This window comes from Macaca nemestrina, chromosome X (genome assembly GCF_043159975.1).
Source record: "Macaca nemestrina isolate mMacNem1 chromosome X, mMacNem.hap1, whole genome shotgun sequence".
Lineage (NCBI taxonomy): Eukaryota > Metazoa > Chordata > Mammalia > Primates > Cercopithecidae > Macaca > Macaca nemestrina.
The window spans coordinates 23,252,300-23,267,062 of record NC_092145.1 but is presented as its reverse complement, the minus strand read 5'-3'; the positions used below and the strand labels follow the sequence as shown (position 1 = coordinate 23,267,062).

Genomic DNA, 14,763 nt, shown 5'->3' with positions numbered 1-14,763 from the left:
GAGGTAAAATTGGTCACTGGTCATGATGAGGGTAAAACAATATCAAGAAACTGAAAAGGTTCTTGTTAAGCTTAATTCATTTTGACATATTTTGAAAAAAATCTCAAATGCATTGTAACAAATCTTATTAATTAAACCAGAAATCCATTACAATTTATTGCTTCTATGTTTTAATTTGTACTTTTTATCCTTAAGGATAACTATGAATAAAACATGAAAATGACTACATTTTCTTTTTCTGCAATCATATACATCCTGTCCTATATAATACCTCATCTGCCCTCATATTTTGTTTATAATCTAGTATGTAATACTCAGGCTTGGTGACTTTGGTAATAGGGCTTTCCTTACAAAATATACTTACAAATCTGAAATTGGTCAATCAGCTGTCCAGGAGGAAAATTAAGTGAACCTAGTTTTATAGCAATATGTTTAAGTTAAAGGTTCAAAATATACTTTGAGATACTTCAAAACGCTATAATTTTCCTTCTGGAAACCTTATACTCCCTCAGTCTGACCTTATTTATCCTCTGAAAGCTGACTGGTCCCTCCCAAGTGCATTTTGGTACTATGGATAATAAGCTATAATTCAGTGAAGGGCTTCTCTAGGTTACATGGCGATTATGATCACTGTAACATCTAAATCATATACAAAAAAGTAAATGATAGCAAGACTACAATCCCTCACTGCTACAAAAATTATTCAATTTTTATTCTTTAAGTGTATCTGTTTTGATAAGTGGTAAGTGGTCTTTGGTGGAATGAGATTTAGACTTGGCTTAGCTCTACAAACACAAAGAATTAAGACATTTTGTCGTTAAGCCATTCTGACTTTAAGACCTTCTATCTTGCCATTCTGTTTTTTTTTTTTAAAAAAAACAAAATTTATCACTTTCATGCTATTATTAATTTTACTCATTTCAAAGCACATCGTATTTCAAAAAACACAGAAATCAACAAATTTAAATTATGTGCATTCAGATGGGACTCACCTTTAGAGAATCAAAACAGGCCACCACACGACCATTTTCCACATGGCAAACTCTTGGTGGATGGGCAAACTTGCAATCTGCATCAGCTCGAGAGCAAGTTCCTCTCTGAAATTCTCTACAGACTTCTAAAGTCAGCCACTTGGTATCACGAATCAGGGCAACATTGACAGCCGTCATATTGAAAGCAAAATTAAAATCCAATGTACCCTCTTTAGGACAATATTATTGTGGACTATTAAAGGATTAAAAATGAATTCAAACTAAGTGTGAAGAGATAACAGGTTGCTTTGGTGAAACGTCTATTTGTTAACACTTAGGTTTTCATTAAAGTCAAATCTGGTCTAGTCAAACAAAAAGCCAATCATAAAAACTATCAGAATAACTAAAAATCAAATTAGAGACCAACTCCTAAGAAGCCAACTGTTAAGATAATGAATGCTTTATTTTGTTCCTTTGCTGAATTTATGTGAAATAACCAGCAGACTTTCAAAAGAATTCTGTGCTCTGCAGTTGATGTTTTCAATTATTCTTGTAAAAAACATATGCTGCTGGCTGCCCTTTGATTTGTGGAATGGTCTCAGATCAGGGGGAGAAAAGTTTTTCTATTTATTAGCTTTAAATAATAAGATTGGGAAGGATGTTAGAACCCCAAAAAAGTTTTGTTGCAAAATCAAGTGGAGGGAAAATGACTAAGAAAATTGAGAATCACAGAAAAAAGAAATGGACCAGCTGCTGACAGTAAACTACAAGCACACCAGGTTCGGCGGGGAGGTGGAGAGGGCAGGGAACGGTATGGTAGGGAGAGGGGTTTATAAAGAGACAGCTCTAGAGTAGAATCCAAGCAGCAGAGTTTTCAGAAAAGGCACTTTTCAGAACCTGCAAGAAAAAAATAAATAAAATTAGCTAAAATAATACAATGCTTCCGTTTCAAACTCTAGATTTGGAAAAGAAGTAACTATATCCTATTTAAAACAGGAAGCATCTAGATACTGACAGTGCAACATAGTACAGTCAGCTATTGTCAATAAAAAGGGCATTTCCCAGTATAAAACTGTATAGTAAAAGCAAGCAACTGCTTAGATTTACTGTTGTACTACAAGACTGGGCAACAACCTCACATTAAGTGGGGTGGAGGATGGAAATGTAAAATGTGCTTCAGATAAAGAAAAAAGTCATTTGAAAAGATATTTTTGTTTGTTTGTTTGTTTGTTTGTTTGTTTTTTGTGTGTGTAGGCTCCTTAGTCTCTGAAGGGAAATTGGAGCAACTCAGAAGAAGGTTTCAGCATATACAAACAAGTGAGACAGAATGTGCTGTTTAATGAAATAGATTAAATATTATGCAGCTTTAAAGTACGCAGTTTAACTCAGCGTGAACCAGCTATAATTTCTAGCAACAGCTGAAAAGATACAGGAAAGGTTAATTTACTGGCATATGCCATAAACACATACTGAAACAGCACTAATGCAAAAGTGAGCTCTGAGTATTAGAAAAATCAAATAACTGTTAACTTCATCAAAAAGTGAGATTAAAGTTCTTAAAAGTATTTCATTTAATTTTTTGGACAATATTTTCAACAACTTTATAAAAATCTCAATCTTCTCTTTGTCTTTTCCATATTCAAGATGAAATTCAATATCACCTGACTTTTCAAATGTCATTGAGAAATTAAGTACCTAGAAAATTCAAGCAAGCTTATCTACTCAAGAGCAAAACATGTTTTTCTCTGAATCATTCTTCATGGAAATCACTCTAAAATGTATTCTATGTAACTTTGCCTTCTTAAAAAATATATCAAATATAATTTGGTCTCTAATTAAAGACTTGGGACTATTAATATATTAGGAAGTATAATAGTTCTCATCTTTAAGTGGCAGACTAATTGTCATATCCACTGCCACTTATCTGACTGTCACAATATCTACCACAGTGAATTTTCCAGCTCTCTTCTGAAAAACCTAATAGCCAGTCATGAATGTTGAATAACAATTAGTTACCCACTGAATGAGGGGCCTTTGGAACAAAATGCAGAGCTTTCTTGCATCTTCTATGACTGCTCTTACTTTTTTGGGGGCCCTTCTGCATCAAGTTACATGCAGGACCATGTTCTAGAGGGTTGAAGTTGCAGGCAAATGACTTCTAGGAAAAAATATTTTTTAAATAACCTGATGATAGAAATGCAAAACAAAATCACAATGTGATGACCACTTCACTCTTATTAGTCTAACTATAATTTTAAAAGACAGAGAAATTGGAGAAATTTGAACCCTCATACATTGTGGCTGGGAATACGAAATAGTGCAGTTGCTGTGGCAAACTGTCTGACAGTTCCTTCACTTCCACAACTCAGTATATACCCAAAGTATCTGAAAACAAGCGATAAAGAAATCCTCCTACAAATCCTTGTACATGAATGTTCATAGCAACACTATTCACAATAGCCAAAAGTGGAAATAGCCTAAGTGTCCATTAACAGATGAATGGATAAACAAAATGTGGTATATCCACACAATGGAATATTATTCGGTCACAAATAGGAATGAAGTACTGAGGCATGCTACCAGAAGGATGAACCTTGACAACATCATGTTAAGCGAAAGAACTCTGTCACAAAAGGCCACATATTGTATGATTCTATTTATATGAAACGTTCAGAGTAGCCAAATCTACAGAGACAGAAGATAAATTAGTGGTTGCCAGGGGTTGCGAAGAAGGGATAAGGGTGAATGACTGCTTAATGGGTACAGAGTTTCCTTTGGGGGGTGATGAAAATGTTCTGGAATTAGATAGTGGTGACGATTGCTTGATTTTTGAAATACCATAACCAATTCACTGAATTGTACACTTTAAATAGATGAATTGGATAGTATGTGAATTACATCCCAATAAAGCTGTTATATATATTTTAAAATGTCTAAAGAGACATGACAACCAAAAACAGCCTGACTAGTGATGGGATTAGCTATCCCAAACTTTCTGAGTTTCTCCTTAGCCAGAGATTTTTCTCAGTAGTGTCAGTAAGTTGAATTTCAAGAGTAAATTCATTTCCACACTGTAACTGTCTTAATGTATTATGAAAAGTACTCTGGAAGAGTATGATATTCCAACCTAATCCCACAACTAAATTATATAGTCTGTCTGAACACATTTGGAAGGAAAATGACAAAAAAAGATCTATCTATATAAGATCTGCTCAAAACATAAACACTGAGGGTCTGGAGAAAGACTTTTTCTACAGAGGTCCACCAAGTATAGAAACATAATAAATGATACATGTGAATTCTGAACTTTTACAAATGAAAAATGCAAACAAGAACTGGCTTCTGGACATGCATTTTATTCAGAGATAGGGGGAGAAAGAATTTTCTTTTTTCTTTTTCAAAATTTTGGCCTGTAACCTATGATAAAGCCCTGGCCAACTCTTCAAAGCAGTTCTAGCCACCACATGTCTTCCTTCAGACTGAAACTATTTTAGGGGCTGACTCAGAAGAAACTAAGTGCAACACTCAAGGGAGCTGGAGGAAAGATGGGGAGAAGTTCTCTCATGCAGCTCTGTTTGTCTATGTATAAAAGACAGGGAGAAGTGCCAGTTTTCTCTGTATTCTTAAGATCAATTTTGTTTTGGGGATAATATAGCTTTGTCTTCACTTCCTTAGACTTAAGTAATAGGAATACAGTTCTGCTTCTTAAGATTTATAGTCCTCTAAAGCAGAACATGAAAAGTTACCATTTCTTAGTGCATTTGTACTTTATTGTACTTGCAGTTTACAAGCGCTTGTATTTCACTGATCTTTCGATCTCTCAAAAATATTCTAAAGCATGAGTGATAACCTAAAACACTGATGACTGAAATGAAGCTCATGGAGGTTAAATTAGTTATTCGAAGTTACAAAGCCTGGTGGTAGAGCCATGACTCCAGGCAAGATCTTCTGACTCCAAATCTCATGCACTGATTCTAGCTGAGAAATGTCATAGATAGCATTGTTTATCTCTCTTGGGAATCTTAAACAAGGGAAACCTGTCAATTTTGTAGAGTACTTATGGTTCGTTTTCAGAATTACATTCATGCCTGATGTATCAACATTTTCATAATTGCCATAAGTTGTGCTCAACCAACATTTATCTAGCATCTACTATGTGCCAGGCATTGTTCTAGGTACTGAACAAGACTGATAAGGTCCTTGCTCTTGTGGAACATGCTATGCTCATTTAAATAGAGAAGTAACTTGATAGTACAATGAAATAAAATGAGTATTAGAATTTATGAAGAGCTGGAAGTAAACACTAGGAATTCTGACTTCAGCACAAACCTCTAACTCACCATGAATGATACACCAAGCACTATGATTTAAGAATACTCTTAAACGCACGCTCAAACACCACTGCATAGAAGTTAAGTCATCAAGAGGAATACCTTGGAATTACATTGAGACTTATTGCTCTCCAGATTTCTCTTGGAGAGGGCAACTACTGTTCTCATTTTACAGATGGGGAAATGAGGGTGGAGAAAGGTTGAGTAATTTAACTTGCACAACTTCATGAAGCTAGCAGGTGATCAAGCCATGGTTCAAACTCAGGCAGCCTGACTCCAGAGTCCCCTCCACCACTTAACCATACCACAATACTGTGTTACTCTTATGGCATCTATCATATTCTTCCTCATGCTTGCTGACTGGGCCCCTTAACCTTTTCTCCCTTACCAGATTTAAACTCCTTGAGCATAGAGATCATGTCTTGCTCAGCACTGCTGGCTCTATCTTGTCATTGGGGGTTACAGTAGCATTCCCCAGGATTTTTGTTTTGAAAATTATAAAGATTAAATGGTAATTTAACATTAACCCTTCTGTTGTATGACACTAGAAAAGAGTTTTGTCAGTTGGGCACCCTCTAGGCTAGCTGAGCTTTGGCCACCTCTGTTAGTTTTGAATCGATTGGACCTGTGAAGTTGAATATTTTCTCACAATCCTAGCCTTCAAATTGAGATGACAATACCTAGGATTCTTCATATATAGTGCATTCATTCTTCACAAAGAATGACCTATTCCTGTCCATTTGATAGCAACAAGATCTTATAAAAATATGAAATTCCCAGATGATTGCTGTTTGTGTCTTTAGATAGTAGGTTCATCTTTGGAATGTTTTTGCTCAATAATAGGTATGATGAAACTGAACTGGTGGTGGGAATAAGGGTGGGGGAGATTTCACTCCAATCCACAGGAAGAAACCTTTCATAAGTATTTTTCCATGAAAATAAAATAGTTAACTTTGACTTTGAATTGATGCTCATCTATGAGAGTCCTAGACAAGATACAACATAAGGAAAATACAAAAACTTATATTTTAAAATTAAATACATAACAGATTCTCTATTAAAGTATAATGTTTGAAAAAAGAACTGCAGATTTTATTATTTTTAAGAATTCATATTTTTTTTCTCACGGAAGTTGTCTTGAAAGTAAAACAAGAGAAGAAAGACATGTTTTCTTCTAATCTAATGGAAGCAGTAACTTGTCCTAGAGCTGTTTGCAAGGCCACTACCATCAGCTACTTTTGCCCTGGTTTTCCTATACTTTCCTTGTCTCCTACTTTCTTTTGCCTTCCCTCCACAAACCAGCACATAACAGGAACACTGCCAGTGCCTGGTCCAGAAGATCACAAAGATTTTTCGCACCTAAACCAATCACTGAAGAGGTCTTCCTTTAAATGCATTTATCAACCCCTGAATAAACAATGAAAACAATGTTTTCTTTCTTTCCATTTTAAGCTTTCCTTACATCTGTATTACTTCTGAATTTCTTGTGGCCATTTATTTTGGCTCTACAAATATATGACACACCTGCCATACACTGCTTGAATTGGATGGCTGACAAGATTTAAAAGTCTTCAAGTTTTCAGATTTGCTTCAAGTTCTATTTCCCTCACGTGTTTTTGTTAGTGGTCCACCACAAGTTCTGTAAGGAATATAAGAGGTACTCAGCACTGCAGATGGAAACCATGATTTCATAGACATCCTATGGAAAATCAAGTCTTCTGTCCAGAAAAAAAAAGTGGTCGTAAAAAAATAAGGATATTTTGCCTAAGTACAGAACTTTTTCATTAATGTATTTTTAAAGCTTTGCTGCATTTTTTTCATAATACTCCTGGGATGGTAAATTCCATGTCTTTTTTCAAAAAGCAGGTAAGTCAACTTATTCTATTTTACAAAACAATTAAACATCCCAACTCAGTTCATACATATAATCATAAAAGGAAAAAATAGGTGCAACAGTGTCTCTTTTGAAAATAACTTTAGCAATGGATAAAATAATGTTACTGGCACATCTTTTTAAAAAAGATGTGTCCATTTTTAAATAGTACAAGAACTTGCTAATAAATGCCATTTAAAGTTTTATTATCATTATTATTTTTTAATTGTACTTTAAGTTCTGGGATACATGTGCAGAACGTGCAGGTTTGTTACATAGGAATACACGTGCCATGATGGTTTGCTGCACCCATCAACCCATCATCTACATTAGGTATTTCTCCTAATACTATCCCTCCCTTAGCTCCCCACCCTCCAACAGGCCATGGTGTATGATGTTCCCCTCCCTGTGTCCATGTGTTCTCATTGTTCACCTCCCACTTATGAGTGAGAATATGCAGTGTTTTCTGTTCCTGTGTTAGTTGGCTGAGAATGATGGTTTCCATCTTCATCTATGTCCCTGCAAAGGACATGAACTCATCCTTTTCTATGGCTGCATAGTATTCCATGGTGTACATGTGCCACATTTTCTTTATCCAGTCTAACATTGATGGGCATTTGGGTTGGTTCCAAATCTTTGCTATTGTGAATCATGCTACAGTAAACATATGTGTGCATGTGTCTTTATAGCAGAAAGATTTATAATACTTTGGGTATATATCCAGTAATGCGATTGCTGGATCAAATGGTATTTGTGGTTCTAGATCCTTGAGGAATCACCACACTGTCTTCCACAATGGTTGAACTAATTTACACTCCCACCAACAGTGTAAAAGCATTCCTATTTCTCCACATCCTCTCCAGCATCTGGAGATGGTATCTCATTGCAGTTTCTATTTGCATTTGTCTAATGACCAGTGATGATGAGCTTTTTTCCATGTTTGTTGACCACATAAATGTCTTTTTTTGAGAAGTATCTGCTCATATCCTTCACCCACTTTTGATGGGGTTTTTTTTTTTCTTGTAAATTTGTTTAAGTTCCTTGTAGATTCTGGATATTAGCCCTTTGTCAGATGGATAAATTGCAAAAATTTTCTCCCATTCTATAGGTTGCCTGTTCACTCTGATGAGAGTTTCTTTTGCTGTGCAGAAGCTCTTTAGTTTAATTAGCTCCCATTTGTCAATTTTGACTTTTGTCACCATTGCTTTTGGTGTTTAAGTCAAGAAGTTTTTGCCCATGCCAATGTCCTGAACGGTATTGCCTAGGTTTTCTTCTAGGGTTTTTACAGGTCTTGTGTTTAAGTCTTTAATCCATCTTGAGTTAATTTTTGTATAAGGTGTAAGGGGTCCAGTTTCAGTTTTCTGCATATGGCTAGCCAGTTTTCTCAACACTACTTATTAAATAGTGAATCCTTTCCCCATTGCTTGTTTTTGTCAGGTTTGTCAAAGATCAGATGTTTGTAGATGTGTGGTGTTATTTCTGAGGCCTCTGTTCTGTTCCATTGGTCTAGATATATGTTTTGGTACCAGTACCATGCTGTTTTGGTTACTGTAGCCTTGTAGTATAGTTTGAAGTCAGGTAGCGTGATACCTCCAGCCTTGTTCTTTTTGCTTAGGATTGTCTTGGCTATGTGGGTTCTTTTTTGCTTCCATATGAAATTTAAAGTAGTTCTTTCCAATTATGTGAAGAAAGTCAGTGGTAGCTTGATGGGGACAGCATTGAATCTATAAATTATTTTGGGCAGTATGGCCATTTTCACAATATTAATTCTTCCTATCCATGAGCATGGAATGTTTTTCCATTTGTTTGTGTCCTCTCTTATTTCCTTGAGCAGTGGTTTGTAGTTCTCCTTGAAGAGGTCCTTCACATCCCTTGTGAGTTCAATTCCTAGGTATTTTATTCTTTTAGTAGCAATTGTGAATGGGAATTCACTCATGATTTGACTCTGATTGTCTGTTATTGGTGGATAGGAATGCTTGTGATTTTTGCACATTGATTTTGTATCCCAAGACTCTGCTGAAGTTGCTTATCAGCTTAAGGAGATTTTAGGCTGAGAAAATGGGATTTTCTAAATATACAATCATGTCATCTGCAAACAGAGACAATTTAACTTCCTCTCTTCCTATTTGAATACACTTTATTTCTTTCTCTTGCCTGATTTCCCTGGCCAGAACTTCCAATACTATGTTGAATAGGAGTGGTGAGAGAGGGCATCCTTGTCTTGTGCTGGTTTTCAAAAGGAATGCTTCCAGTTTTTGACCATTCAGTATGATATCGGCTGTGGGTTTGTCATAAATAACTTATTATTTTGAGATGTCCCAATAATACCTAGTTTATTGAGAGTTTTTAGCATGAAGCACTGTTGAATTTTCTCAAAGGCCTTTTCTGCATCTATTGAGATAATCATGTGGTTTTTGTCCTTGTTCTGTTTCTGTGATGGACTACGTTTATTGATTTGTGTATGTTTAAATAGCCTTGCATCCCAGGGATGAAGCCAACTTGATCATGGTGGATAAGCTTTTTGATGTGCTGCTGGATTAGGTTTGCCAGTATTTTATTGAGGATATTAGTCTCTCTTTTTCTATTGTTTGGAATAGTTTCAGAAGGAATGGTACCAGCTCCTCTTTGTACCCTTGGTGGAATTTGGCTGTGAATCTGTCTGGTCCTGGGCTTTTTGGGGTTGGCAGGCTATTAATTACTGCCTCAATTTCAGAATTTGTTATTGGTCTATTCAGGGATTCGACTTCTTCCTGGTTTAGTCTTGGGAGGGTGCATGTGTCCAGGAAATTATCCATTTCTTCTAGATTTTCTAGTTGATTTGCGTAGAGGTGTGTTTATAGTATTCTCTGATGGTAGTCTGTATTTCTGTGGGATCAGTGGTGACATCCCCTTTATCATTTTTTATTGTGTGTATTTGATTCTTATCTCTTTTCTTCTTTATTAGTCTGGCTAGTGGTGTATATTTTTTGTTAATCTTTTCAAAAAACCAGCTCCTAGATTCATTGCTTTTTTTGAAGGGTTTTTCGTGTCTCTAGCTCCTTCAGTTCTGCTCTGATCTTAGTTATTACTTATCTTCTGCTAGCTTTTGAGTTTGTTTGCTTTTGCATCTCGAGTTCTTGTAATTGTGATGTTAGGGTGTCAATTTTAGATCTTTCCCACTTTCTCCTGTGGGCATTTAGAGATATAAATTTCCCTCTAAGCACTGTTTTAGCTGTGTCCCAGAGATTCTGGTACATTGTGTCTTTGTTCTCATTAGTTTCAAAGAACTTATTTATGTCTGCTTTAATTTCGTTATTTACCCAGTAGTCATTCCCAAGGAGGTTGCTCAGTTTCCATGTAGTTGTACGGTTTTGAGTGAGTTTCTTAATCCTGAGTTCTCATTTGATTTCACTGTGGTCTGAGAGACTGTTTGTTATGATTTCTGTTCTTTTGCATTTGCTGAGGAGTGTTTTACTTCGAATTATGTGGTCAATTTAAGAATAAGTGTGATGTGTTTCTGAGAAGAATGTATATTCTGTCGATTTGGGGTGGAGTGTTCTGTAGATGTCTATTAGGTCCATTTGGTCCAGAGCTGAGTTCAAGTCCTGAATATCCTTGTTAATTTTCTGTCTCATTGATCTAATATTGACAGTGGGGTGTTAAAGTCTCCCACTATTATTGTGTTGGAGTCTAAGTCTCTTTGTAGGTCTCTAAGAACTTGCTTTATGAATCTGGGTGCTCCTGTATTGGGTGTATATACATTTAGGATAGTTAGCTCTTCTTGTTGCATTGATCCCTTTACCATCATGTAATGCCCTTATTTGTCTCTTTTGATCTTTGTTGGTTTAAAATCTGTTTTATCAGAGACTAGGACTGCGACCTCTGCTTTTTTTTTTTTTTTTTTTTTTTTTCTTTCCATTTGCTTGGTAAATATTCCTCCATTCCTTTATTTTGATCCTATGCGTGAGATGGGTCTCCTGAATACAGCACACTGATGGGTCCTGACTCTTTATCCAATTTGCCAGTCTGTGTCTTTTATTTGGGGCATTTGGCCCATTTACATTTAAGGTTAATATTGTTATGTGTGAACTTGATCCTGTCATTATGATGCTAGCTGGTTACTCTGCCCATTAGTTGATGTAGTTTCTTCATAGTGTTGGTGGTCTTTACAATTTGGTATGTTGTTGCAGTGGCTAGTACCGGTTTTTCCTTTCCATATTTTAGTGCTTCCTTCAGGAGCTCTTGTAAGGGAGGCCAGGTGGTGACAAAATATCTCAACATTTGCTTATCTGTAAAGGATTTTATTTCTCCTTCACTTATGAAGCTTAGTTTGACTGGATATGAAGTTCTGGGTTGAAAATTCTTTTCTTTAAGAATGTTGAATATTGGCCCCCACTCTCTTCTGGCTTGTAGGGTTTCTGCAGAGAGATCCACTGTTAGTCTGATGGGCTTCCCTTTGTGGGTAACCCGACCTTTCTCTCTGGCTGCTCTTAACATTTTTTCCTTCATTTCAACCGTGGTGAATCTGACGGTTATATGTCTCAGGGTTAGTCTTCTAGAGGAGTATCTTTGTGGTGTGCTCTGTATTTCCTGAATTTGAATGTTGGCCTTTCTTGCTAGGTTGAGGAAATTCTCCTGGATAATATCCTGAAGAGTGTTTTCCAGCTTGGTTCCATTCTCCCCATCACTTTCAGTAACTCCAATCAAACTTAGGTTTGGTCTTTTCACATAGTCCCATATTTCTTTGGGGGCTTTGCTCGTTCCTTTTCATTCTTTTTTTTCTAATCTTGTCTTCACACTTTATTTCATTAAGTTGATCTTCAATCTCTGATATTATTTCTTCTGCCTGATCGATTCGGCTATTCATACTTTTGTATGCTTCACAAAGTTCTTGTGCTCTGTTTTTCAGCTCCATCAAATCATTTATGTTTTTCTCTAAACTGGTTATTCTAGTTAGCAATACCTCTAACCATTTTTCAAGTTTCTTAGCTTCCTTGCGTTGGGTTAGAACATGCTCCGTTAGCTTGGAGGAGTTTGTTATTACCCACCTTCTGAAGCCTACTTCTGTCAATTTGTCAAACTCATTCTTCGTCCAGTTTTGTTCCCTAGTTGGCAAGGAGTTGTGATCCTTTGGAGGAGAAGAGATGTTCTAGTTTTTGGAGTTTTCAGCCTTTTTGTGCTGCCTTTTCTTCATCTTCACAGATTTATCTACCTTTGGTGTTTGATGCTGGTGACCTTCGGATGGGGTTTTTGTATGGACGTCCTTTTTGTTGATGTTGATGCTATTCTTTTCTGTTTGTTAGTTTTCCTTCTAACAGTCAGGCCTCTCTGCTGCATGTCTGTTGGAGTTTGCCAGAGGTCTAGTTCAGTCCCTGTTTGTCTGGGTATCACCAGCGGAGACTGCAGAACACTAAAGATTGCTGCCTGCTTCTTCCTCTGGAAGCTTCATCCCAGAGTAACACCCACCAGATGCCAGCCAGAGCTCTCCTGTATGAGGTGTCTGTCAACCCCTGCTGGGAGGTGTCTCTCAGTCAGGAGGCACGGGGTCAGGGCCCCACTTGAGGAAGCAGTCTGTTCCTTAGCAGAGCTCAAGTGCTGTGCTGGGAGATCTGCTGCTCTCTTCAGAGCCAGCAGGCAGGAACGTTTAAGTCTACTGAAGCTGTGCCCATAGCCTCTCCTTCTGCCAGGTGCTCTGTCCCAGGGAGATGGAAGTTTTATCTATAAGCCCCTGACTGGGACTGCTGCCTTTCCTTCAGAGATGCCCTGCCCAGAGAGGAGGAATCTAGAGAGGCAGCCTGGCTATAGTGGCTTTGCTGAGCTGTGGTGGGCTCCACACAGTTTGAACTTTGAGGTGGCTTTGTTTATACTGTGGAGAAAAACTGCCTACTCCAACCTTGGTAATGGCAGACACCCCTCCCCTCACAATGCTGGAGCATCCAAGGTCGACTTCAGACTGCTGTGCCTACAGCGAGAATTTCAAGCCAATGTATCTTATCTTGCTGGGCTCTGGCAGGGTGGGATCCGCTGAGCTAGACCACTTGGCTCCCTGGATTCAGCCCCCTTTCCAGAGAAGTGAACGGTTCTGTCTCACTGGTGTTCTAGGCACCACCGGGGTATGAAAAAACTCCTGCAGCTAGCTCCGTGTCTCCCCAAACAGCTACCCAGTTTTGTGCTTGAGACCCAGGGTGCTGGTGGGGTAGACAACCAAGGGAATCTCCTGGTCTGCGGGTTGCAAAGACCATGGAAAAAGCATAGTATCTGGGCCTGAATGCACCGTGCCTCACAGCACAGTCCCTCATGGCTTCTCTTGGCTAGGGGACGGAGTTTCCCAACCCCTTCTGCTTCCCGAGTGAGACGATGCCCCACCCTGCTTCAGCTTGCCCTCCATGGGTTGCATCCACTGTCTAACCAGTCCCAGTGAGATGAGCTGGGTACCTCAGTGGGAAATGCAGAAATCACCTGTCTTCTATGTTGATCTCACTGGGAGCTGCAGTCCAAAGCAGTTCCTATTCGACCATCTTGCTCCACACCCAGAACCCACCATTTAAATATGTTAAACTAGCCCAATTTAATATAAAACAACTGAAAACCTGGATTCTAAACATAGTTGTTATTAAATCACAATCATTAAGTGCTTGCTTATGTGCATGTGACAGAAATCCCAGTGCCATTAAAAGGTCTTCTTTCACCAAAAACTGGATTTCAACTTGAAGACAACAGGAACTTGACACACTTGGCACTTCCAATCCTATAATGCTCAAGCATCTTAGATGAATGAAATACTAAATGGGTCCCAAGACTGATTCCATTTAATATATGTGGGGTGATTTTGCTGACAATACTCGGCAGACATTTATCAGGCATCCACTATGACCCAGGCCCTGATCTAGGTCCTGGGGAAACAAAGGTGAACAACACAAAAGTCCTGTCCTTTGACTTGTACATTCAAGTGAGTGGTAGCAGGTGAGGACTAGCCAGAGGAGCAGAAAATAAAGAAATATATTCCATCATTCATTTTATCCAATCAACAAATATTTAATATCAATGAAAGTAAAATCTTTAAAAATGTTAACATAGGAAAATATCAATCAATCAACAAACATGTTTTGTATGCCAACTACCTGCACAGACCTGTATCACGTGCTTCGTGGGAATTAGAATAACCTTAAGGCACCGCCTCTGCACTCAAGAAGCCCCTAATTTAGTTGGAGAGGTAAGAACAACATATATGATATGTCTACAAACAATGCAGACAATTAAGAACAAAATTTGGTAACATTAACAACAAATCTGATGACAGTTCTGAGAACAGAACATCACTAAAGTCTGGAGTAGTCAAAGGAGTTTTCAAGAAGAAAGGGGAGCTGGGCCTTAAAGAATGAGAAGGATCTAGATGAAAGCAAGAGGAGCAGATAGTATTTCTGAAAAGGGAAGCAGCATGAATAAGGGCTGGAAGATCAGACTGGGCACCTGGCATGTGTAGGATGGTGAGCATACATGGGTTGGTTAGGATGGTAGGTTTATACTGGTGAAGAGAAATAATGTGTGGGTGGTTTCTGAAGAACCTGGAAAGCGACCCAAGGAGTATATATTTGTTATAGAAGAAGGA

At 37.8% G+C, this 14,763-nt stretch overlaps 1 protein-coding gene across 9 annotated transcripts in view; it reads right to left on the bottom strand.

Moving 5' to 3' along the window:
* Positions 1 to 14,763, bottom strand: part of LOC105481429 (muscleblind like splicing regulator 3) — a 122,514-nt gene that overhangs the window by 66,509 nt on the left and 41,242 nt on the right. For 5 of the 9 annotated variants that reach the window (XM_011741031.3, XM_011741032.3, XM_011741033.3 and 2 more), the window contains exon 2: positions 993 to 1,868. The exons of 3 other annotated variants lie outside the window; for them this stretch is intronic. In XM_011741031.3, coding sequence (XP_011739333.1) covers positions 993 to 1,169 — 177 coding nt within the window. In that variant the 5' untranslated portion in view covers positions 1,170 to 1,868. Of the gene's footprint in view, positions 1 to 992; positions 1,869 to 14,763 lie in introns of those variants that run through there. One more of the 9 variants, XM_071088649.1, reaches the window with a different exon arrangement.